At 42.3% G+C, this 25,919-nt stretch overlaps 1 protein-coding gene across 4 annotated transcripts in view; it reads right to left on the bottom strand.

Annotated features, from left to right (window-relative positions):
• Window positions 1-25,919, bottom strand: part of COMMD10 (COMM domain containing 10) — a 315,537-nt gene that overhangs the window by 288,895 nt on the left and 723 nt on the right. For all 4 annotated transcript variants that reach the window (XR_010792819.1, XM_066603091.1, XM_066603093.1 and 1 more), the window contains exons 2-4: window positions 21,392-21,482; window positions 16,432-16,542; window positions 12,116-12,271 (exon numbers count right to left, since the gene is read on the bottom strand). Coding sequence is in view for 3 of the 4 variants with exons in the window: in XM_066603091.1 (XP_066459188.1) it covers window positions 12,116-12,271; window positions 16,432-16,542; window positions 21,392-21,482 (358 nt within the window). In the remaining variant the exon portion in view is untranslated. The remainder of the gene's footprint in view (window positions 1-12,115; window positions 12,272-16,431; window positions 16,543-21,391; window positions 21,483-25,919) is intronic.

The following is a 25,919-nucleotide window of genomic DNA, read 5'->3' as shown; positions in this document are numbered from 1 at the left end:
TCACTGATGCACAGTATTCATACAGCAGTGTTACAAACATGATAAAAAATGTGACATGTATGCTCACCAGGTCATCAAACAAAAAACATTTTGCTTCTAATTATAGTAGAACTTTCATCTTGGGCTCATCTTGAGCTAATGGATTAGAAAGAATTAAAAACGCTTTCTGATAAAATATTACACATTCTTCATTTCAAGATTACGTGAAAAAAATGTATGTTCCTTTTTGGGGGGAATAAATTCTGTAATACGGGTAAATGCAATGTCTCCTTGGTGCAAACTTAGTTTTGGGACAGCTTTGTGAAGAGGAGTAAAAAAAAAAAAAATGATATGCGTTCCTGCATGGAAGCCCTGTCAAACAACTCGCTTCTGGTGGCGTCAAGATACAATAATACCGACCAGGTCACACAAACAGACAGGTTTCGTTCTTGCATTGCTTTGGTCGCTCTGCCTTGACCGTTGTCCGGCTTAGCACTTGGTACCAGTAGTTACCAAGTTAAACATTTAACGCATATGTTAAAGTGATCGTCCCACCACTTAAAATTGCTTCACAACCACTGTGTTCTTTTTGGTTGATGCTTACAAGGACATGTGACTTCAGCAGCCAATCACTGGCTATAGAAGGTCACTGCTATGGGATGGTTTGCCACATCTCATGGTAAAAATTCATGTGATGGATTTGGTTTTGGTCTGTATTTAAAGGAGCTGATTTTTTTTTGTATTCATAGCAACATGTAACATTTTTGTTTAAAAAATTATCCAGTTTTGCCCTGATTACAGAAGTCACTACAAAAGAAAAGCAAATAACGTGCAAAAATGTAAATACATCTTAGGCCTCATGCAGACGGGCAGACTTGCATTGCGGAATCCGGAGCGGGCGTCCGCCTCTGGGTTCCGCAGCAAATACCTTCCATAGCATACTATGGAAAAGTGATTCTTTCTGCACACGAGCGAAAACCAGAAAAAAAAAAAAAAAAAAAAAGTCACAGCAAGCTCCATTTTTGCACAGATACCACATAGACAGCTTCCAGTCAATGGAAGCCGTCCAATCTGCGGCCCTTTCCGTAATTGACATTGCAAAAAGGCTGCAGATTCCGCATCCTCGCTAGGCAATGACGCAGGAAAAGCGGGAGTTTAAAGAAAATAAAACAAACTGCAGTATAGATTCAAGAAAAAAAAAAGCAGGTACGCTCTGACGCCATTGCTGTCAAGATCCGCAGCAGAATCTAATCCACCCATGTGCAGACGGCATTAGAAAAGAAAAAAATCAGCACACTTTTGGAACATGCAGCTACAGATGATGCAAGCTGAAGTTATGGCTGAACAAAAAGTTGTCGTCCCCCACCCCTAACACACACACACACACACACGCACGCACACGCACACTCTGTCCTATTGGAGGTAAAAAGAAACTAATAGCTTGCAGTTTTATATATACACACCATATTTGCTTAGATAAATACATTTTCCGTCTTTGACTCTCTGAACAGACTTTATAGGCTATCCTACATTCCAGATGGAGAAGCTTCACATGACCTTGAGATCTTGACACTGCCATGACTGTCAACAATTGCAAAAATATCCTCATAGTTTTAAATTCCACTGCTTTTGCGGTCTTAAAGGGAATCGGTCACCATATTTATGCTCCTAAGCCTAAACTAGTAACAAATATATCAGTATATCCAGCTCACCACCTCCATTGTTACCTGTGCCAACACACATGGATCCCATTTCAGCCACAAGCTTATATGGCAGTAAACCAAGATGATCCAACATATAGCTGGGAATAAAATCCATCTTTATTGAAGTAGGTTCAAAAATTCCATAAAAAGCACAGTAAAACAGAAAATCCCTTGCATAGCAAGCATAAACCAGTGACTGGGACCCGGACTGCAGTGGCAGATCCATGCAAGCACCTTCCCGCAGATGATTGACGGTCACCAATGAGTAAAGGTCGGGATAGGTGCAGCCTCAACTCATGAGTATCGTGGACTACACAGTGTGGAGTGCAGTGTAAAGCGGATTATATGCGGTGCTCACACAAATGGGGATTTATAGAAAGTATTGCACCTAACAGAATAAGTGACCCAACATTGCAATCAGGCTCTCTGCCACTGGTACTGGCCAAAAATTTCCCATAAGGGTCCATGCAAAAATGCTCTTACTGGAAAGGATTTTCGGAGAGCATTCTTTGCTTTTGATAAATGTTACAATTAATTATATTTCAGGCAGGTATCTATATCTGTGCCTACAAGCACCAACTAGCTAGCCTTGAACTACACAAACGTTGAGGAGATAAATGAGAATATGCTGCAATCCCTTTCATCTGTATTAGTGGGAGCCGTCTACCCCTCCTTTTTAGATTTACAAAGAACGCCAGTATAAAAATAAAACTGGTTACATTTTGAGATTACTGGACCATCCGGTGGTGGATTAACGGAAATGATAAAACAGAAATAATAGCAAAGTCAGTCCTGTAATATGTTGATGCTTATTGCACTCTGGGCCTCTCAGGCAGCCGACAACATCTTTTATCTGGAACACATAACCAGTGACGGGAACGGCTATGTGGCATTTATAAGAATGTACACAGAGCAATTTCCTGAGAAGTCATAACTCAGATCAGAGAACGCTTTTCTACGATACGCTTCATGACAGTTAATGATTCTGATCCTATAAGTTTAGAGCTAAACAAGAAGGTGTCGTATACAGATCTACCGCTGCACATGGTTATTGGTTTGCCCATTGAATGTGGCATAACAGTGACGAACTCTGTAGACTGCTAATTCTGATGTATGAATTAGCTGTCAAACAAGAGCTTGATCCTTGTCAGCTGAGGTAAACGGAGATTACATCTTCATGTGGCGGCTGTCCACAAGATGTGTTTAGAAGTGAATGCACACAAATCTTTTGTGCCGCTATCCAGATTACACCTGGCAGATTCCATTGAGGGGAGATAAAAATCCTTTCTGGTTTTAAATAGACAATAGATGATATAGGAAATTGATTGGGGAGCCGAGAGCTGCAGTAATATGTAAATTTAGGAAATCTGATCTAGATTTAGGAATCTAGAGAGAGGGAGGGGGCGGGGAGATCTGTCCCCCCCCCCCCCCCCCCCCCCGCTGCCCCCTGCCGGACCCTTTCTTCCGAGCGGGGAGATACTCGCTAAGGACAATGCTCGATCAAGCAATTGTCCTTAGCGAGTATGCTCGCTCATCTCTAATTGTAACAATTGACAGAATGAAGGCACTATTCACGCTGCCATGTGTCACGATCTCCAGACCTTCCATACAAAAAAAGAAAAAAGGCACCCGTTTCTTTCCCTTTTCTCTTTCCTTCTCCTTGGGAGGGAATATAAGGGTGCTGTCGTGGAGACTCCCAGCAACCCCATTATCTGGTAAGTAAAATCTATATTTTCCCTATCATCTCCATGACAGCACCCCCCAAGATGCACCAATGAAATAGAACATTACGGCGGGACTACTGCTGAAAGGAACTTCAGTCCGAATGCCAAGTCTTCATCTGCCCTGACATCTAACCTATAGTGCCTGATAAAAGTATGTGGATTTTTCCACACTGCTGCCTTGCAAATCTGGTCAACCGAGACAGAAGCTTGTTCAGCCCAGGTAGTCGATAGCACTTGGGTAGAGTGGTCTGTGAGTCCCTCCGGCACTGGTTTATCAATTGTAGTAAAATGCTTAAGAAATGGCCAGACGTATCCATCTTCAGATGGTACTTTTAGAAGCTTTCTTACCCCTACGTATCCCAAAAAAACTGGACAAAGAAATTCAGAGCTTTCCTCCATTGGCTGTAGAACTTCTTGTCTAACATCTGGAACATGGAAACTTCTTTTTGGTCGTTCTTAGGATTATTATAAAAAGGATGGAATAAGAATATCTTGGGACCTGTTAAAATAGGGATACCACCTTTGGCAGAAAAGAGGGATCTAGTTCAAATACAATTTAGTATCTGATACCCCAATATATGGTTTCTGAACTAACAAGGCCTTAAGCTCACTCCCTCTTCTAGCCATGGAAGTTGCTACCAGAAACCATGTTTTTAAAGTTAGGGTTCTTATTGGCACTGATTGTAATGGCTCAAAAGGCTGTGCAGAAAGGGATTTCAATACCCAATTCAGGTTCCAGGTGGGAAATATGTTAGAGGTTCTAGGTCTTATTATTTCTAGCGCTTCTAAGAAACTATTGACCCATCTATTCTGAGATAACCTAGTATCAAGGAAAAATACTGGAGGGGTGATATTTGCACCCCAACGGTAGCTGGAGCTAAACCCTCATCAAACCCGTCCTGCAGTCCAAGATGAGTGGGATAATTGGGGATAATGACTCAACATCTCTCTCCTCACACTAGGAATTAAATCTTCTCCACACTTTAAGATAAATCTTATTAGTGCTGTCCTTCCAGCTTAACAACATGGTTGAAACCACCTGAGCAGTCCTTTGCCTAGCAACATGGATTTTTCAGAATCCATGCCACGGTGTGCAGATTTTTTAAGTTTGTCCAAAAGAGACATTGCTTTCCTCACTGGCCAAGTCCTAACACGTAGTAAGGATGTTACAGTAGTCTGAAAGTCCTGGACTCTGCCAGCAGAAAGGAACTCTGTTTTATGGAATTTAGGATCCCCTCCAGGAACTTTTTTCCTCGACTGGGATACAGGTCAGATTTTTCCCGGTTTATAATTCAGCCTAGCTGTTGAAGTAACTGGATCGTGACTATGATATGGTCTCTTAGAAGATTTTTGGTCTGAGCCATCACAAAAATATCGTCGAGGTATGGGATCGGGAGGAGGGATCTTCTCTTCAGAACTGACATCAGCTCCATCATAACCTTGGTAAATTCATGAAGAGCCAATGAAATTCCAAAAGGGAGACACCTGAACTGGAAGCGTGTCACCTGACTGTTCCTCCTCAACACAAACCTCAGGTACTTCTGCAGATCCTAATGTATTGGCACATGAAAATATGCGTTTTTGAGATCTATTGTGGCCATAAAGGCCCCTCACCCCCCCCCTTTTTTTCCCTATAAATCAGTTTCACTCCTGAATTGACGCCTTACATTTTGAACTTTCTGTAAACTATGAAATAATGCATAATGACCACTATAAATAAAATGCAAAGAAGAAACAATGCAAGAATAGCGTTTTTTTATCATTCTCACACAAGCAAAACAAAAATTTAACTCAAGGAAGCCCCATTTACAGTGAAAGATGATTGCTCAAAAAGAAAAAGAAAAATTTTTCACTTAAAAACGACAGTGTAATTAGCTACTTAAACTGTTAAGTAGCTAATTAGCTACTTAAGAGTTAAATGCAGGTGGAGCGTGACACCGCTGACAGCTCTGAGATCAGCGGCTGCTTTGTATATGCAAACAGAACTCAGCATGTGGCGCTGATAAGAGCCATCACTGACTTTTAGCTTGCTAAAAATCAGCGATGAACGAATAGTGCACAATGGCAGCGCTTTTAGACACAACGGTCATCGCTCAAAAGATGGCCTTTAAGTGAATTTTGAGCGATAATCGCTGTGTCTAAATGGGCCTTAAGTTCCAATAGATGCTTTGTTTCACCATAATGTAACCAACCAATACAGTAACCATACCACGTTATTTATGCAGCATTGTGAACAGCACACCGATTGTATCCTACAAAATAGAAATGAATGGAAATCAAGTGAAACAGGGACCAAAGTTTGTCACTTTGTTCTGTTTGCCTAATGAAAGGCAGTGGTTTTATTTAGGGCTCCTTTTGAATAAGTTTTTGAGCATTTGAAAACAGAATCCCTGGACCACAGCGTAAACATAGCCTAACATGAACTCCTAATAAAGGAATACATCTAGTGATTTTAGAACGTCATAAAGCCCATGATACTAGGACGTGATGGCCGCAGTATGGGAACTTTTTTTGTTTTCTTCATGTACTTTTATATATTTATAAACTTTTTTTTTTTATAAACTTTTAGTTTTGTCTCATTAGGATTCTTTCCCAGATGCTATATTTAAAAATCTTTCTTCTAATCTGGTCCAGCATTTTGCTCTGATTAAATTTCACTGGATATATCTTTATAAAAGGTCAGAACTCTTTTTCAGAAATTGTATTCACAATCACTCATTGAATTTATTGAGTGCTGTATAAAAAGCTCCCCCTAGTGGTGTTTGGTGGCAGTTAAGAGTTGTGCCACCATACTAAGTCATGGCAAGTCTCTAGAAAATACAACTTGAGCCCCCCTGCAGATAGAACAGAGGGGTCTGAGACCCTGAGGAATTTTCTCTACACGTCACTGCTCCCAACCAGGCACAGTAAAAATACAGCACAGCCAATCCTGTTGAATGGGCTGAGTAATAGCTCTTGCACAAAACAGGCAATAGTTATGTCATTAGGCAAAAACAACTGTTAAATGGGCGCTGTGGTCCTTTCTTATTTTGCAGAGGGGCCTCAATCCACTTTCAGCTTCTCCTACTGCCCCACACTGATCATGTAGACAAGTGCCGAGTGGGGGATTGAGATCTCTGCAGCTATGAACAACCGCACAGTTTTCTTAATGATCAGGCAGAACACTGGATGAGATTTCTGCTCAAAAGGGTTCCCCCAGGAATTCTAAAAATAATGGCTGCCATCCAAACTGCCTACAAGAAAATGGTCCTAGAATGTAGCTAGACTGGGCTGAATGCAGCTCCAGACCAGAGGGGGAAGGTAATGAAGTTGTAGGCAGGGGAAGAGCCCAATGCCCCACACTGCATTCGAGTGAGAGGCAGTGCCATTAAGCCTGACAAAAAAAAACCAAAAAACAGTGTGGCATTAGGCTCTGACACACACGCGCACGCACGCACACGCAACCTCATCCACCTTCCAGTCTAGAGCTGCATTCAACTAGTCCTAATTACATTCTACAATGGGCTTCTCACAGACTACACTTAGAGCGGCCATTATTTCCATCTCCTAGGGCAGGGGTCCCAACTACCGGGCCGCGGACCGGGGCCGGGCCGTTGGGTGGTTAGCGCCGGTCCGCGGTACCGCTGGGAACTTTTGCTCTAAACACAAGGCCTGCGGCCCGAATCCGGCCCGCTGCCTTGTGCTATGTGGCCCGCGGCGTGCCGACGCCGCTGACCACTGAAGCAATTACCAGCGGGGGCGCCGCAGCTCCCCGCTGGTAATCGCGCTGTTCCCGGCTCACACACTTACGTCTGTGCAGCCAGATTCCCCTCCCCGAGTCCCCTGCTCATTAGTTCCGCAGGAGAGGACTCGGGGAGAAAGCGTTCCGGGCTGCACACTGACGTCTGGGCAAGCAGAGAGCGAGCGACAGCAGGGAGAAGGTAAGTATATGGGTTGGGGGGGCTGCCTATTACTGGGGGGGGTGGGGTGGAGGCTACTTATTACAGGGGAAGGGGCTGCCTATTACTGGGGGGTGGGGGCTAGTTATTACAGGGGAAGGGGCTGCCTATTACTGGGGGGCTGGTTATTACTGGGGGGTGGGGGCTACTTATTACAGGGGAAGGGGCTGCCTATTACTGGGGGGGCTGCTTATTACTGGGGGGGGGGCTGGTTACTACTGGGGGGCTGCTTATTACTGGGGGGGGACCTGCTTATTACTAGGGGGGCTGCTTATTACAGGGGAAGGGGCTGCCTATTACAGGGGAAGGGGCTGCCTATTACAGGGGAAGGGGCTGCCTATTACAGGGGAAGGGGCTGCCTATTATGGGAGGGCTGCCTATTACTTGGGGGGGGGGGCACTGCCTATTACTGGGGGTGGGGCCTGCTTATTACTGGGGGGGGACCTGCTTATTACTGGGGGGGGGACCTGCTTATTACTGAGGGGGGGACCTGCTTATTACTGGGGTGGGGGCTACTTATTACAGGGGGAGAGGCTGCTAATTACTGAGGGATGGGGGCTGTCTATTACTGGGGGGGGGGGAGATAAATTATATGCTGCCCTATGTGTGTGCTGGGGGGGGGGGGGAATAGATTATATACTGCCGTATGTGTGTACTGCCAGGACATTCTAAATGTCATAATTAAATAAGAATGCACTAAACTCCAACCCCCTTCGTAACCCCACCCCCTATAACCAGAAGCCCCGCCCATGTCCCGCCCAACCCTGACGGGCCTTGTAAAAATGGTCTTGCTTGAAGCTGGTCCCTGGTGCCAAAAAGGTTGGGGACCACTGTCCTAGGGAAACCCTATAAACCCTTAAGGGCATGGCCAATTTTGGCTTAATGGATGCAACAATTTTTGGGGGATTTTCATTACCACTTTTCAAAAAACCATACCTTCTTTTTCCGTCGACATGGCCATACAAGGGATTGTTTATTGCGTGGTGAACTGTAGTTTTTATTGGTACCATTTTTAGGTGCATATAATGTATTGTAAAACTTTTTTATTTTTTTTTTGAGAGCAGTGAGAAAAATAAAAAAAAAATTAAAAAAAACACATCAATTCTGCTATAGTTTGTTTTTTTACAGCGTTAATCATGCAGCACAAATGGCTTACTATGGATACATTTTTTGCTGTGGATCAGTACGATTACAACAATAGCAAAAACTTTTAAGGGTTTATCTACTTTTGTACAATGAAAACCCTTTTTTGGAATTATTTTTTTCTACATTGTTGAATTCAAAGTTACATAACTTTATTTTTCAATGGACAGAGTTCTATGAACGCTTGTTTTTTTGCATGACGAGCTGTAGTTTTCATTGGTACCGATTTGGGGTGCATATGGCTTCATTACCTTTAGTATGTTTTTTGGTAGACAAAATGAACAAAATAAGGATTTTGCATGTATTTTAGGGTTTTTTTGTGTTTTTTGCTGTGCAGGATAAATAGGGCATTCAATAAATTGTCAAGGACATTACAGATACAATGATAGCAAATATGTGAGATTTAAAAAAAATATATATTATTTTATACAAAATAGGAGAAAAGGTTTTAGTTTTTTTATACACACTATTTTATTTATTCTTTTTACATTTTTTATGCCCCTATAGATAGCTTGAACTATAACAGCTATGATAATGCATTGCAGAACTTCTGTACTGAAATGCCTTATTGCTAATAATAGTGATCATCGGCAATGGAAAGCTGGGACACTAGTATCTGGGGGCTTGTTGCCATAGCAACCCATCGGGACAATTCGGCTTAAGTCAGGGCTTTGACTGAGCCACTGAAGGACATTTACAGAGTTGTCCCTAAGCCACTCATGTGTTGTCTCAGCTCTATGGTTGGGGGTCTTCCAACTGTCTTATTGGAAGGTGAACCTCCTGCCAAGTCTTAGGTCCCTTGCGCTATAGGATCAAGTTTCCATTTAGAATATCTCTGTACTTTGCTCCATGCAGCCTTCCATCAACCCTGAGCAATCTCCCTGTCCCAGCCACTGAAACCCAACCCCCCAGAGGATAATACCATGCTTCACTATAGGAATGGTATTTGGCAGGTGATGAGCAATGCCTGGTTCCCTCCACACAACTCCTACAATTGAGGGCAAACATTTCAAGATTGTTTCTCAGAGTCAGAGGCCTTTTGGAGCTTTTTGGCAAACTTCCAGTGGGCTTTCACGTGTCTTTCACTAAGGAGAGGACTCTTTCTGGCCACTCTGCCATAAAGCCCAGAGAGCTGCAATAATCCTGTCTCTGTACTCTACAGGCAGTTCTTTCCTCCTCATTGCTTGGTTTTGATTCTGATATGCATTGTGAGCTGTGAGACCTTATATAAACAGGGGTATGCATTTTAAAGTTATATGCAATCAACTGAATTTGCCAGAGGCAGACTGCAATCAATGTCCTAAAACATCTCAAAGATGACCAATAGAAATGGGAGGTCCTCAGAGCTCAATTTCATAGTCATACTATAGGGTCTAAATATTTACATCAACGCAAAAAGTTAGTTTTTTTATTTTTAAAATATTTACGCAATAAGATTTCTAACAGTATGTTTTCACTTTGTCATTATAGGGTATTGAGTGCAGAATGATGGGGAGAAACTTGATTTTTTTTTAAAATCACCTCATGATCGTTCCTGCGTACAGATTGAAAAACATTGGTGATAGAATGCAGCCTTGCCAGACACCTCTCTCGATTCTGAACCAATCCGTGTTTCCATAAGCTGTCCTGACTGTTGCTTCTTGCTTTTTGTAAAGTGACCTTATAAGCTGTTCAATATGTTCTGGGCCGCCCATTTGCTTCAGACACTTCCAAAGTCATGTTCGACACAATCAAATGCCTTGCTGTAGTTGATTAAAACACATGTACACATCCTTTTGATACTCCTGGGTCTTCTCCTTAACCATAGCACAGGTTCGCGATACGGTCTCTGGTGCCACGTCCTTTGTGGAGGCCAGCTTGAACGTCTGGCAGTTCCCGTTAAACGATTGTCGCAATGCGTTTTTGTATGATCTTTAAAAGAATTTTGCTCGTATGAGGACGATGGTGCGGTAATCAGAACATTCTTGAGCATCACCTTTTTTTTGGAAGTGTGATGAATACAGATCTCGCTCAGTCTTTGGGCCACGATTTGGAGCTCCAGATTTTTTGACACGTGTCAGTCAGGATTTTAACTGACTTTGGTTTGAGCTGTTCGGCTGGAATGTGATCAATGCCCGGAGCTTTCCTGTTTCGTAGTTGTTTAGGGTCGATGTGACTTCTTCCTCCAGAATGCCCGGTTCTTGTACTACTTGATGTACGTGATCCAACGGGTTGTCTGTCTGATCATCTGCATACAGCTCTGCTGTATATTCTTACCACCTACGCTTGATTTGATCTTCTTGTAATAATTTGCCATCCCAGTCTTTGATAGTTGCTGCCTTGCGTGGTACGAACGGTGTCTCGTTCTGCTTCACATGGGCGAAGAGAGTTTGGGTGTCGCTTTGCTGGTTTGCTTCTTTCATTTTCACACATTGGTTGTTTCAAAAGCGCTCCTTGTCTCATCTGACTTTTCTTTGAAATTCCACATTTAGCTGTCTGAATTCAACGATAGTGCCCGCTGCTTTAGCTGCTCAGCGCTTGTTGGCGATTCTGATGGATTCATCTGATAGCCGTTGCAGTCGTTTTGCTGATTTTTTGAAAGGTATGATTTGTTTAGCTGCATTCTGCATGATGGGTTTGATTTCCTCCCATAAATCGTCAGGGTATTTTCCGATGGTGCCGAGTGCTTCAAAATCAGTTATTCTCTTCGACTGTTTATCGTGATGTTGTCTACATTGAAACGTGTATTGCTGGTGACCTTTTAATGTTGCTGAATCTGAGCTTGATTTTTTGTGACTAGGAGCTGATGATCGGAAGTCTTCTCACAGCCAGAATTGAGCTTTTCCAAGACATTTGACATAGGAAGTAGTGGATTTGGTTTCGGTGCATGCCATTTGGGGGCCCATCCATGTGTACAAACGGCATTGCGGCTGCTCAAACCATGTGTACATGATCGATAGGCAGTTTTCCATGCAACATTGGACCATACAGTCACCTGCATTATTCCGCTCACCCAATCTGAATTTGACAGTGACTGGTAGGTCTTCTTCAGAGCAGATTTTTGAATTGAAATCCCCTGTTATAAAAGTGATATCCTTGGCAGGGGTCTATTTGATTGCTTGCTGGAGATCGACATATAATTTTTCAATGTCCTCATCTGTTGCATCAGTTGTGGGCGCATAAACTTGCAGAATTGTGATCAAGCGAGTATTCCCATTGATGGGTATGGATATGATCTTACTGTTTATGGCATTGAAACAAAGGACAGCTTTGGCGACCTCCTTGTTTGCGATGAATGCCACTCCATTGCGTCTGATGGTGTCATTGCTCGAGTAGAAAACGATGTAATCGTCGCTATTGAAAAAAAACATTGCCTGTCCAGTGAAAATCTGCACATAGCCACAGCATAACAAAATGTAAAATAGTGAAAGGGTCTGAAGGTTTTCCAAATGCATTGTACTAACATGAAGAAAACAGGCATCAAAAACATGGAAAAATTATCTAAGCCAGAAGTAGATCCTAAAGAGGCAAAAAGGTTTTTTTGTACCCATATCCACATGTACATAACAGTACCATCGTAAACTTTCAGTGCTATTAATAAAAGTGGGAAAGAATAATCATCCTCATTATCTTTCATTGGCATGATTACCTTTTTTGGAGTTAAAGTCCTTTGTCTAAATTTCTCCACAGTTTCCTGCCCAGCATTTTCCCAGACACTGGCAAATGCTTCAGTTTTACGCTGCTCAAGATGGATGTTGTCCAGCTGCTGGCGAAACACTGCGGTTTTTAAATTATGGTACACAGCCTGTAAAGCAATACAAATTACATTGTGAACGTGAGAAGGATTCAGCCTCTTGGTTCCTTTAACCACTAGCATAAAAATAAAACGCTTGCACAGATGAATCATAATTACTACCATTCCCAATCATAAGATACCTACCGTAACTTCTTTACCCGCAGAAAAAAAATTCAAATGCACATTTTGCAAACCATGGAAGTCTTATACCTCATCATAGACTACGCGATATCATAGCTATATCTATAGGATCACAGGCGTGCAGAAAAAAAAAAAAAAAGACCACTTGTGTAAAAGGGAAACGTATTGCTATCAGAAGTACTTGACAACTGGCCATGAAAGACGCAATTTGTATAGCGATCACATCTGGCAAAAAGTACGCTGTCACATAAGTATTTAAAACACTGCTGACCCGGTGACCCCCCATCATCCATGTCTGTGCATATGAATATGCATGACTCTTCGGATCTAATTCATTTAAGCCTGAAGCAAAACCCTGCGATGGTTCGAAAGTTCGCATTAACATCATGTATTTTTGGTAGCCATTAATAGGTATCATATCTACAGGATTTCTTGGTTTCTCTTGCTGAGAACAATTACTGGTTAACACGGTACCAAACCTTTTTTCATTAAGGGAAACGGTCACCTGCCTAAAACACCATATGGTGCTGTTAGCGCAGGTGACACAGAGCCGGCTGCTGTTTTCTTCATACTTGCCTGCTTCCTGGTTCCAATCTTGCTCGTCTGTAAAGTCTACCCACCGGCTGAAAATCTCTTTTCAGAGTTCTGTGCGTCCACTCTCATATACAAGTCTATGGGAGAACGCGAACACGGGACTCTGAAAAAAAAATCTGATTTTCAGCCAATGGACAGACCTTACAGGTAGGCACCGCAGGAACCAGGGGAGTATGAAAAATACAGCACCTGGCTCCCTGTCCCCTGCCATGACAGCACAATAAGTTCGCTTACAGTGCTTTAGGCAGGTGACAGCTTACCTTAAAAGGTCTATTTCCTGTATGGATATGTCACATCACTTTTTGATTGGTGGGGGTCCAACCTCTAGTGCCCCGCTGATGCTGAGAATAAATGGGCAACAGTGTAGTGCAGCGTCTCCTTCATAGCACCCTGCCCATCACCTGAATGTACTGCTTTATAAAGGGCATCTATAAATGGTAGACCCCCAGAAACACTATTTTCCTAACCTATACAAATAATCAAGTTAGCCTCATAATCCAGCCATTTATTACCTACAAAGTATTTTCTAGCACAGATCAGGTTGTACAAACTAAAACCGTGATTATGAAGTTGCTTCTGGTTCAACAGTCAAGTCATTTCTGTTATTCTCCATTATAAAATGTAATTAATCTTTAATGACAAAAATGTCATCAGAGAAAAGCAGCAGTGCAGGACAGCAGAGTCTGGTGCAAAATATAGGATTATGACATCCAGGGATGTATCTTTATTCCTCAAATATCGTAAAAAGTAGTGACGTTTCGGCCACCACTGTAGTCTTCGTCAAAAATGTTATCAGAGTGAATTTTCATAACAGTTTTATTAGAACTCCTGTTCTCAGTTATGAGCAATGTCAATAACACAAAGTATAACAGTTCGGCCTCCAGAACATATGTTTGGGGTTTTTTTTGCCATATCAGCTCTGACTGTATCGGCCATCATATTCTTTGGCGGACGGGTCTTTTGCCACTGATCTGTCCAAGCATTATAGATTTTTCTAGCGACTCTGCTCGCATTACATGGCCAAAATCCATGATTTTGAGTCTGGCCATCTTGCCCTCCAGTGATATATCAGGTATTATATGATTCAGGACTTCTCTGTTTGTTACTTTCGCCATCCAGGGCATACACAGCAGCTTTCACCAGCACCACAGCTCAAACACATCAATCCTCCTCCTATCAGCTTCTTTCGCAGTCCAGCTTTCACATCCATACATGGCTACGGGGCAAACTGTGGTATGCACTATCCTGCATTTAGTTGCTATGCAGATATCTCTACTTTTCCAAATTTTGTCCATGTTTAGCATTGCGCTTCACCCCAATGCTAAACTATGTTTTATCTCTGGTATAGATTCTCCAGCCTGGTCAATTTTTGAACCAAGGAAGATGAAGTCTCGGACGCATTCTATGACCTCATTGTTGATATTGACTTGAATTCGGCCATTTTTTGCAGTGGTCATAATTTTCTTCTTCTTTAAATACGGGTAGGGCCCATTTTTTCACTTTCAGCTATAGTCTTACATATCAGCTACTTCAGACTGGCTTCCGTTTCTGCAAGCAGAGCTGTGTCATCTGTCTAACAGAGTTTGTTGATATTTCTGCCACCTATTTTTACCCCACTTTTTAATTAGTCTAGACCCAATTTCCACATGATCACTTCTGCATATAGGATGCAGCCCTGTTGGACGCTTTTGCCGATCCCAAACTAGTCTGTGCCCTCATACTGTGTTCTCACAGTAGATTCTTGATTAGTATAAAGTGATTTTTATCAGCTTGACTAGATGTGCTGATATGCCCAGCTCTTGTAGGGCCTGCCATGGGCGACGCAGTCAAAGTCCTTGACGTAGTCAATGAAGCACATGTAGACAGTTTTTTGGTATTCTCGAGCTTTTTCCATGGTCCATCACAGGTTTGCAATATGGTCGCGTGTGAATCCTGTCTGCACGTCAGGGAGTGCCATTTTGGCTGCTGATCTCCATCTTTCCTGTATGATTTAGAGAAGGATCTTGCTTGCATGCAGTATGGGGGGTATTGCTCGGTAGCTGGAGTAATCCTGGGAGTTGCCTTTCTTTGGAAGAGAGATGAAGACAAATCCTTTCCAGTCCTGTGGCAAAAGTGTGTATACCCATACTGCCTGGCACAGCACTGTGATGGTTTTTACTGGTACTAGCAGCAATAGGTCTGCTGGTATGCTATCTATGCCTGGTGCCTTATTTTTGGCTAGATATTTCCTTGCCATAACGACTTCTGACTCCAGAATTGAGGGCTCCAAGTAAACAGGCTCCATCAGTTATTCTGACAGTTTGTTCGGACAACCAATAACATCACTTTTCCTGCTTCTTAAAAAAAACCGCGGACTGTATTTCGTGCCATAGTTCCTCTGGATGATTTTCTGATGTGTCAAGTAGTCTGAATCTTTTTGCTACCTCAATAGTGTAAAATAGGGGGATTTTAGAAGTGTCGACTTTTCTCAATGGAGCGCCTTTGTTAATGCTGCAGAATTTAATCTCGATCTTAGCTGCAAAAAGTTCATGATCAGAGCCGCAGTCGGCACCACGACTCAACTTTGCCAATGATGATTACACAGGATGTAACCAATCTGATTTCCATGGAAGCCATTTGGAGATGTCCACATGTACAGTCAGCGTTGGGGTTGTAACAACCATGTTTGATATCCTGAGACAATTTTCTTGGAAGAACTTTACTAGTCAATCAGTGGCTTCACATCTTTCACCAAGGCCGAATCTTCCTGTGATGGTTGCGTCTAACTGGCTACCAACTTTGGAAGCGTTAAAAAAAAATTAAAAATGTATTAAAAATAATCAGTAAAATGATAAAGTACCTGAAAATTGTGTTAGTGAAAAATTCAATTAGTCCTGAGAAAAAGCAAGCCCTCTTTCAGCGACGTTGCTAGAACTATTAAAGGAAAAAAAAAAAAGAAGAATTACGGCTCTCGGATTCCAGTTATGCAAAAATTTCTTTGTCCTTAAGGGTAGTTTCCAGCAGCGGTTTTTGGATGCAGATTTTTGGCATAAAAGTCAGAAGTGGATCCAGCAGGAAGAATAAGGGCTTCTTTATAAGGCAATCCCTTTTCATCCATTTTTCCTTTCCGTTTCTGTATGAAGTTCTTTTTCGGAGCATGCGCAGAGGACAGGTGACAACAGGATGGAGGGAAAGACAAACAAGCCTAGCAGTACAAACATAACAGAAGAGTTGGAAAACAGAAGTGAAACTGAAATGAATGTGAAGCATGCTTTCCTTTTTTTTGGGGGGGGGGGGGGGGGGGGATCCGTTTGATGAATCTGCCAAATAAGGAAAGCTTGCTTGCTGTTGATTTCTGTGTCACTTCTGCTTCAGAGAGTTCAGTTATTGTAAAACAATATCCAACAATATGCTGGTGTGAACTGAGCTGAAGGGTTTAAGGGGATCAGTAATACCTGTTCCAAAATGAAAGAGATGGTCTCCAAGACTAATTTCAGACTTTGCTTATCCAATGAAAAGGCTGCTTGAAGTTTCTCCTCTTCTTCTTCATTAAAACTCTGCTCAGCCTAAAAACCAAAATAAAGAAATCGTGAATAAAGTTTACAGAGAAAATCGGTGTATCGGCATTATAACAGATATTCCTGCAGATAGTTTTGTTGACACTTTATCTTTAAGCTGATCTCCAGTTATATCTTCAGTTCAGAAAACAGAACTGTGCTGCACAAATTGTGTCTGGATCAAATCCATCATTTCATACTTTTATCTGCATAAAACACATAAATGCGGAGCGTGTGCAAAAATTCCAAACTATTGAGAGCTAATGTCAGTTATTTGTATCTTTTACACCAGCCAAGAAAATCCTCTTGTGATAATCCCAAGCCTGAGATCAGATAACAAATCTGAAAAATAAATGGCCTCAGAGGGATAATTGAGACTCTGACTGCGCTGCATTCATCAATCTAGTGATGCCAGAGAGAACCTTATCTTGTTCTTTGCACTGATACACTGATCCAGATACAGATCCATCAACTGAGGATATGAAGTCATGTAAACTAGCACTAAGCAGAACTAAATTGAGTTGATGCTTCTTTCTGGAGCAGAACATGAGACTTACAATTTACATTTAAAGTGCCTCTATAATTCCATCCTCCCACCAGATTTGACATAAGATACGTTCATATTGGTGTTATGGCTTCGATTTATAACAGAGGTCATAACACTCTTGTATCACGGATACAATACGATGTCCCATGGACTGAATTCACCTATAAGGGGAGTCCCATTGAGGCTCTGTTGAAGCTCCCATAGCCATGACATTGTGCCAGACCTGGTTTTCGAGAGTCATAGTCCTACCATTCTGATATTGATGTTGTATACTAAGGACAGGTCATCAATATTTGTCCCCCAAAAATGTAAACAAAAGGATCTCAAAATATATGTTTATAACATGGTACATGGAGGTGTAAGCTCTAGTACCCATGTGTGGACACTAAAACCGGTCAACAATGGGATCTTGCTCCAACAACTTTAGTACATTATTAGTTACTTCTCCTTTAAGGAGGAATAAGAAAAGACTAAGATCAAAAGGTAGCTCAGTGCCTAATATGTCATATACTGACAATTATTGAAGTACACTGGATTTTACATGTACTCAAATTTAATTTTAATTTCCATATCCAAGACACACATTGAAGGCATCCAGGTATTATTTTTGTTGACAAGCGGAGCCTTGAAATGCTGAGCTAGGCCAAAATTGAATAAAAACTGTAATATATAGCAGAACTGGCATTACAGCATACTGATGCCCTTCTGCAACATGCCATGCATAATAACTAAATTCATTTAAAAGTTTCATGTAAGAAAACGCAAAGTGAGAAGCAGATGGCGTACAAGCTACTCACAGGATTATAGCTTACGTTGCCCCTCAGACCCCCAAAGAATCACAGATAAAAACTCAAGAACATATACTATAAACCACTATCCATCATAAAAGTAAACAATGGCATCTTAATTAAGCACTTTTTGAAAACGTGACAGGTCAGAGTGATATGTCCAACGTTTTGATCAGTTAGGGTCCAGGTCCAAAGACACCCGCTGATTGCTCAGATTCTATAGACATCTATGCATCCGCCATCAGCTGCTTAGAAGAGCCAACAGGCAGTGAACACAGTCGAAGGGGCACAGCGCAACCCCTTCATTTGAGCGAACAGCGGGTGTCTCACACTCAGACTCTCACTGATCAAAACGTTTGACATGCCATTCTGACACGTCAAAAGCTTTTAAAAAGTGCAGTTTCTCCTTCAGTCATAAATTGGATATAAAAAAATCTACACGTTTTTGTCATGTTAAAAAAATCTGGCAAAGATGAATCATTTCAGATTTATTTCCAACTTCGATGTGACCCGTTCTCTGCACCCATTGAAAAACAAACTGAAATCTTTCATTCTTTGTCGATGCACCCTTTGACTTGATGACAGCATTCAGTCTTTTTAGGTAGGTGTCCATCAGCATGGCACATCTTGACTTGCCAATCTTTGCCCACTCTACTTTGCAAAAGCGCTCCAAATCTGTCAGATTGCGAGGACATCTCGTATGTAGCGCCCTCTTCAGGTCAATCTACAGATTTTCAATGGGATTCAGGTCTGGGCTCTGGCTGGGCCATTCCAAAACTTTGATCCTCTGGTGAAGCAATTCTTTTGCTGATTTGGAGGTATACTTTGGGTTGTTGTATGCGAAAAGGTAAAATTTATCATCATTTTCAGCTTTTCAGCAAAGGCCTGATGGTTTTGTGGCAAAATGGACTATTATTTGGAACAGTTTACAATTCCCTCCCTAAAGCCCCAGTTTTAGCAGCAGAAAAATGGTCCCAATGCATAATGCTACCTCCACCATCTTCACTGTGGGTATGGTGGTCCATTGGTGATGAACAGTGTTGGTTTTACATCAAACATACCATTTGGAATTAATGCCAAAAAAGTTCAACCTTGGTCTTATGGCAATGTACTTCTGTATGTAGCAACGCTGACAAAGGGCACCCGATTAGCTGATCGTCCGAGGTCCTGAGCGGAGGACCCCAGCTGACCAACTACTGATGACCTATCCTGAGAACAGGTCATCAATAGCATTTCCCTGGAAAGCTCCTTTAATAAATAAGGTCAATTCAGTTATCTAATGTAAGCCAAGCATCTTCAAAGAATAACTAGTGTGTTGATGTGTGTAAAAGAAAAACCTCATGAAAATGAATCAGTCTTCACGGGTCAAGGACAGCTAAAATAGCATATTCATTGAAAGCGACAATCTCCATATTTATTTATTCATTGCCGCACGCCAATTGTATTGGTTTAATGCACCGGCATTTGCAACCGTAGAGATAAAGCTTTGAAAAATGTACGAAAGCCTGCAGACGATGCCAGAGCAGATGTAACAGCACATTGCTCATTATTATGTATACTCAAGCAAAAAGTGCAGAAATGATCTGATAGACAGACAGAAAATCAATGGAAAGCGAGATAAAAGAAATAACAAAAAGCATAAATGTTTAGAATGTTTTCTTATCTCCTCAAGTAAAGACTTCTGCCTGACAACTCAATAGGGGGAACTTTTTTACGGCAATTTGAAAGCAAACTAACCTATAGTCATATCTCTCCATTTCCTTATCACAATTATATCACAAAATTACACTTTAAGAGGAAGGCTAATAACAGAGTGGAGCAGAGCGGCTGAATACTGTTCAAAGAGAGCCGACATCATCTCTCTGGGATACATTACAGAAGTAATTACAAGGGATGCGGGCATTTCTTCTTTCACTATCATTCATGGGTAAAACCGACAGATTCAGACATTTCCAAAAGGAAACTAGTCCTCTGGGTCGTGGTCATATGCAGATAACCGGCTGCTAGCTGTAATCATGATGGCCGAACAGTTGGATTGATTTGAATTGCCCCTGATTGATACAACTAGCCAAAAAGAAAAGTCTACGAAAACAAACTGCAACTTTTTATACCCCAGTTTTTTGTCACATATATATGGTCTACTAAAGCCCTGAGGATGTGGTCCATAGTTTAGGAGTTCAAAGAAGACGTCTGTCATCATGAGTTATTCTAACATCTTTAGATGGAACCAGTCATCAGTTTTTACCATAGTTAAACCAAGTCCAGGGCTAGAATTATCACCTACATCTGTTCACAAAACTTATTTTCTATGGCTGTTTATAAATCCATGCCTAAGAAGAATCACAGTTTAAAAAGTTCCAGGGCTGAATGTGAATAAAGCAGAGCAATCTGATGGGTTGGTCAGGCCGGTCCGATGGGTTGGCCATACAGTCTCTCTGGTCTGCAGGCTTTCCCAGCAAGTCCACCTCTCTCTTCCATAATAGTACATCAAATATGCCGCACTGCAAGATCTCAAGCGGCTGCTGTTTATAGTGTGCACAGACCATTTGTCCCATTTTGTGGGCAGAATCGCTGCACTCAGCGAACTCACGGCGGCCCAAAATTTTGCAGCACTGCATGTATGACGTCTAGTACATCATCCAGGTCATAGGAGAAGAGTGAGGTGAGTTTATGGGAAAAGCATGTAGTCAAGACAGATTGCCTGGTCTGCCCACTGGACCCGTCTGCATAAATTACATGGTGTGGGAACCTTTAAACAGTAATTCTTCAGGTATGGATTCATAAAGTCTATGGTGAAATAAGTAAGGTGATAATTCTAGCGCTATTCTTTGTTTATTATGGTAAAAACTGATGATTGCTTCCCTTTAACAAAATGATGGCTTCTAGTTGGCTCAAAAATATAGCATTACGTATTTAAGAATATGTAGCAGTAAGCAGGTACATCTACTAGCCTGAGGATACTGGGGAAAGTCTTACTAGCTCTAAGAAGTAAAAGAAATATGGCCTATCAGTTCAGCTTGAAAACCTTCATTGAGCAGAACAGCTGATAAGACAGACCACACACTGTGCTCTGCCTGGGTAGAGCTGATTACAGCTAATTGCATTGTCTCAGCTGTTCTCAGCTGTCAGCCCCACTGAAAAACAAAAGGAATTTATTCAGAGAACAGCAGGCGGTCCTCTGAATAAATTCAGCTCACACACTAATTGGTACAAATAGGCATTAGTACCAATTAGCAGATTATGCAAAATGATTGCTCAAAAACCATCTTTTGAGCGATCCTCTGTGTGTCTAAACGAACCTTTGCATTTGGATCTACTGCAGAGTTGCTGCAAATGTTACCCTTAGGAAATTTCACATGGGGAGTGATAATCAATACACATTGGCTTTTATATACATATAAGAATTACCTAATAAAAAGGCAAACTTTAAAAACCATACAAACTTTCCTCCCAACTTTTTATGCATCTAATGGTCCAGAGCATCTTACACTTTTAACAATATGGCATATATTTAGCAACTCACCTTCAGATGAAGCTTTTGAAGTATGCGTGAAAGAAGCCTGGGGAATTTTCCAGCATCCATGTCATTGATAATTGAGACTGCTTGTTTAATACTAGTAAAGAGAATAAGATTTTATAAGTACACATTGTAAACTTTGTACATATTCAAAAACATTTCTGCAATCCACAAGGTGTACAGCAAAGGGAAAGGAGGATCCAGCACAATATGTAGAGAAAACCTACATTCTTTATTATAGGTAGAGCCTAAAAGTATCATGGTGTACAGTCCACACAACTATGGACACGTAGGCCTTGCTGGTCTTCGTATACAGCGTCCAGAGTTGTGTGGACGCAGTATACTGAATAATGGACGTTGTATCTTCATATCATGCTGGATCTTCCTTTTCCTTTGCTGTATTACTTGGAGCATTTGGCTCCTGGCACGGCTGACGTAAGCCGGCTCCATTCCTTTTTTTAGTTTGGAATTTGTCAAGCTACAAGTAATGCATTTTCATTTTTTTTTCCACCCTCCTTTAAAAAATCGTAACTCCTTTATTTATCCCTTGACGTTGCTGTATGAGGGCTTGTTTTTTGTGGGACAAGTTGTATTTTTCACTGGTGCTATTTAATGTACCATATAATGTACTGAAAATTCTAAGTGAAGTAAAATGAAAAAAAACCAAAACATTCCGCCATCTTTTAGTGCATCGTGTCTACGGCGCACAAACTGCAACAAAAGTGACATGATAACTTTATTATATGGGTCAGCATGATTACTACGATACCAAACTTGTAGTTTTTTTTTGTTTTTTTTTTAAAGACATTTAATTTTTTTTAAATTATTTTCTGGCGCCATCTTCTGCGCGCAATAACTTTTTTATTTTTACATTGACGCAGTTGTGCGAGGGTTCATTTTTTGCGGGATGTTCTGTAGTTTACGTTACCCATTTCAGAATACGTATGACTTTTTAATCACTTTTTATTGCATTTTTTTCTGGGACACAGGGTGATTTCTGGCATTCTTTATTTTTTCGGACGACGTTCACCGTGCGGGGTGAATAATGCACTACTTTGATAGACTTTTATGGATGCGGCGATACCAAATATTTACTTTTATTTTAGGATTTCAACTTTTTTATTATACATATGGCAAAAGGGGGTGATTTAAAAACTTTTAATCCTATTTTTTCCCTTACAATTAGTATAATTTTATTGATCTGAATTTTACTTTTTTTTTTAGCCCCCCCTTTCCCTGGGAGACCACAACTTGCAATGCTTTGATCGCCCCTGCAGTATGATGTAATGCCATAGCATTACATTATACTGTGATTTGACAGGCAGTCTATCAGGCCACCCCATCCCTGCTAAGGCAGGCCTGGGGGCTTTCAGAAGGACCCCGGCTGCCATGACACCCATACGGCTCCCTGCGATCTAAAGCATTGTTTGGGGGACTTAAATGCCACTGTCAAAATTGCCAGTGGCAATTAAAGAGTCAGTAGCTGCGGGCACCTGCGCTGTAAGAACAGAGGTCGGCCCGCGATCCCTCTTCATACATACCCCACACCTGCATGACGTAAATGTACGTCATATAGCGGGAAGTGGTTAAAGCGGTTTTCCCTCCAATCAAAATTGCTTCACAACCACTCTGTCCTTCCCAGTAGCTGCTGACCAGGACATGTGACTGCTGCAGCCAATCACTGGCCACAGCAATGACCTTTTAGAAGGCCCCTGGGCTGCCATGACACCCGCTCGGTTCCCTGCGATCTCACGCGGGGGGGGGGGGGGGGGGCACATGGGACCCCGCATGGGACCCCCAAATATAATTCGGGGGATTTAAATGCCACTGTCAGAATTGACAGCAGCATTTAAAGGGTTGATAGCCACGATCGGCCACGCAGCTGATTGCAGCTATGGCCCGCGTGTGTCAGTTGTAATAAACAGCTGACGTCCGAGCTGTATAAGCAGAGGTCGCCCCGAGATCTCTCTTCATACATATGCTGACGCTGCATGACGTATATCTACATCCCATAGCAGGACGGGCTTAAAGGGGTTCTGTCAGTAAAAAAAACTAAAAAAATTTCTATACTCCCCTATTTTTTTTCCCTGGGTAGTTTCCCTACCTCATCGTCTCCTCGGCGATCTTCTCCTGTCTACTGCAGCCCGGGGGGGGGGGGGGGTCACCTCTCCTCTAGCTGGCTGATTTTTCTGCTTCCGGTGACTAAGCGTCAATTCACAGGCAGTCTCTTTCCTGCAGGGGACTGTACGCTACATCACTAGTGACGTAGCTTTCCCAGCCTAGCAGGGAGTGCCAAGCTATTGCAGAGACTGTGCATGCCTGCTGTCTCTGCAATAGATCAGCATTCCTTCCTAGCCAGTCAACGCAACGTCACAGGGACCCATCTTACATTGCCGGGCAGGAAGAAGAATGCGAGGAATGCATGCTTCATAATAAGTAGAGGATCCAGCCAGCTGATGGTGATGTGACTCAGGGGACTGGAGAAGATCAGCAAGGAGAAGATGCTGTAAGGAGTCTGCCTGGGGAGGAATAGGTGAGTACAGAATTATTTTTTCTCTTTAATGACAAAACCCATTTAGTGACCAAGTTATTTTTATTACACTTCAAAAGCGATACCTCATTAATATAGCCATATGGGGGTTTGTTTAATTGTGCGTGTTTTAATGGCACCACTGTGAGGTATATATAGTGTGTTGCAGAACTTGTAATAATTTTTTTTAGAAGAAGTGGAAAAATCAGCCAGAAATGTTACCATTTTTTTTTGGGGGGGGGGGGGGGGGAAGTGGGGGAGGGGGTTTGTTTTCACAGCATACACCATTCAGTCAAAATCACATTTTCTTATCTGCATCATCACGATTATTACAACACCAATTTTATATAGATGGATTTATTTTTTTTACTACTTTAGCACAGTATTTCTAAAGAAATCCAATTGAATCTGCATCGCCGTTTTCTAAGACCCATAACATTTTTATTTTCCAGCAAAGGAACTATTTGAAGTCTCGTTTTTGTGGAAAGCGCTGTAGTTTTTTATAATACATCTCTCTTGTGGATTGCTTTTTAATTAGTTTTTGGGAGGCAAATGAGGCAAAAATAGCAAATCTGGCATTAAGCTTTAAAGTCATTTTTATGGCGTTCACCATGTGAGATAACAAACGAAATCTTTATTGTTTGGTTCATTATGCACATGGTAATACGGTACCTGTGGTGTGTTCCTTCCTTAAAATACTTTAGAGTATTTTATTTATTTAAGTGGGGTTTCTGTGGGAAAAATAATTTAACTTGTCACTATTTCTTAAGTCCTTGAAGATGTAATCATTTTATCACTAGGATAGTACACTTTATTACACTATGCCTATCACATCAGCCTATTGCACTCTGCCGGAGCTAAATCCATGAGAGCCGTGCCTGCAGTTACAAGTGTCGGCCACTACCGTTCCGACCTCTGTGTTATTGTGGTGCTGATAGCTTGCGCCCGCACAGCTGATTGGTTGGGGTCCTGAGCGACGGACCCCAGCTGATCAACTATTGATGACCTATCCTGATGATGTGGCTGCGACGCAGGTGGCCGAAAGTTGCAGCGCCCACGTAAAGGAGCCCTAAGGCCTCATGTCCATAAACTGATTCACAAAATCTGTGCGGGTCTCCCACGCTTGTGATCCGCACCCATAGGGAATCATTGGGCACCCCCAGGTAATTAAGTATCTGCGGCTGTCATTTCCCCCCGGCGTGTGGATTGCACGCCAGGAAAGACACCCGCAGCACGCTCCATTTTATGCGGCTTTCCCGCACGGATGGCTCCCGTGGCTTCCATTGAAGTCAGTAGAAGCTGTCCAATCCACGACAGAGTCACTGTGGCTTGTCGCACACCGCGGGAAAGCAGTTTAAACAAAAAATTAAAGATGGCACGGCGCCAGCGCCCCAAGTGCTTCCACAGTGCAGAAGAAAGAAGGTCCGGCCTGCACGGAGGAGAGCAGCATCCATGAGTATAAGGTATTCTCTGGCCTCACGTCTGCGGGCCGGGGGGAATCCGCTGCAGGATTCTGTTCGGGGTAACCGCGCGAGCCCATGGGCATGAGGCCGAAGGCTGTAGTAACATGGGCGAGTGCCGGATCGGTCCGAGAAACTTGTAAACCTGCGATTGTGATGCGTTTTATGGGAAAGCTGAGCCCTCATCCGGGCGTTAGTAGAAACACGGCATCTGACAGCGGTTCAAATGCGCTTGACGGCATTATTAACGCCCCCCCCCATTATCGCAATGGGTGATGAGGTGATCAAAAACTGCTGGAATACGCTAAAACAGAGCAGACGGCATTCAAAAAGCGCGGGGTTGGAAACGCCACTCTCAAGCGCTCGTCTGAGAAGCCATATTGAAATCAATGGAGGCATTTTACAGAGTTTCAAATGCCACGCCAAGTGCAGTAACAAATGCCAGTGTGACGGGGCGGAGGCTAGTGCCACACGGCGAGCGCCATACGGGGCGGGGATCACCTCCCGTGTTAATTCCCTGCCAATGTGAGGCGCTTTTATGTGA

Source organism: Eleutherodactylus coqui, chromosome 5 (assembly GCF_035609145.1).
Source record: "Eleutherodactylus coqui strain aEleCoq1 chromosome 5, aEleCoq1.hap1, whole genome shotgun sequence".
Classification (NCBI taxonomy): domain Eukaryota; kingdom Metazoa; phylum Chordata; class Amphibia; order Anura; family Eleutherodactylidae; genus Eleutherodactylus; species Eleutherodactylus coqui.
The sequence above is the reverse complement of the archived record's forward strand: the minus strand, read 5'-3'. Positions and strand labels throughout refer to the sequence as shown.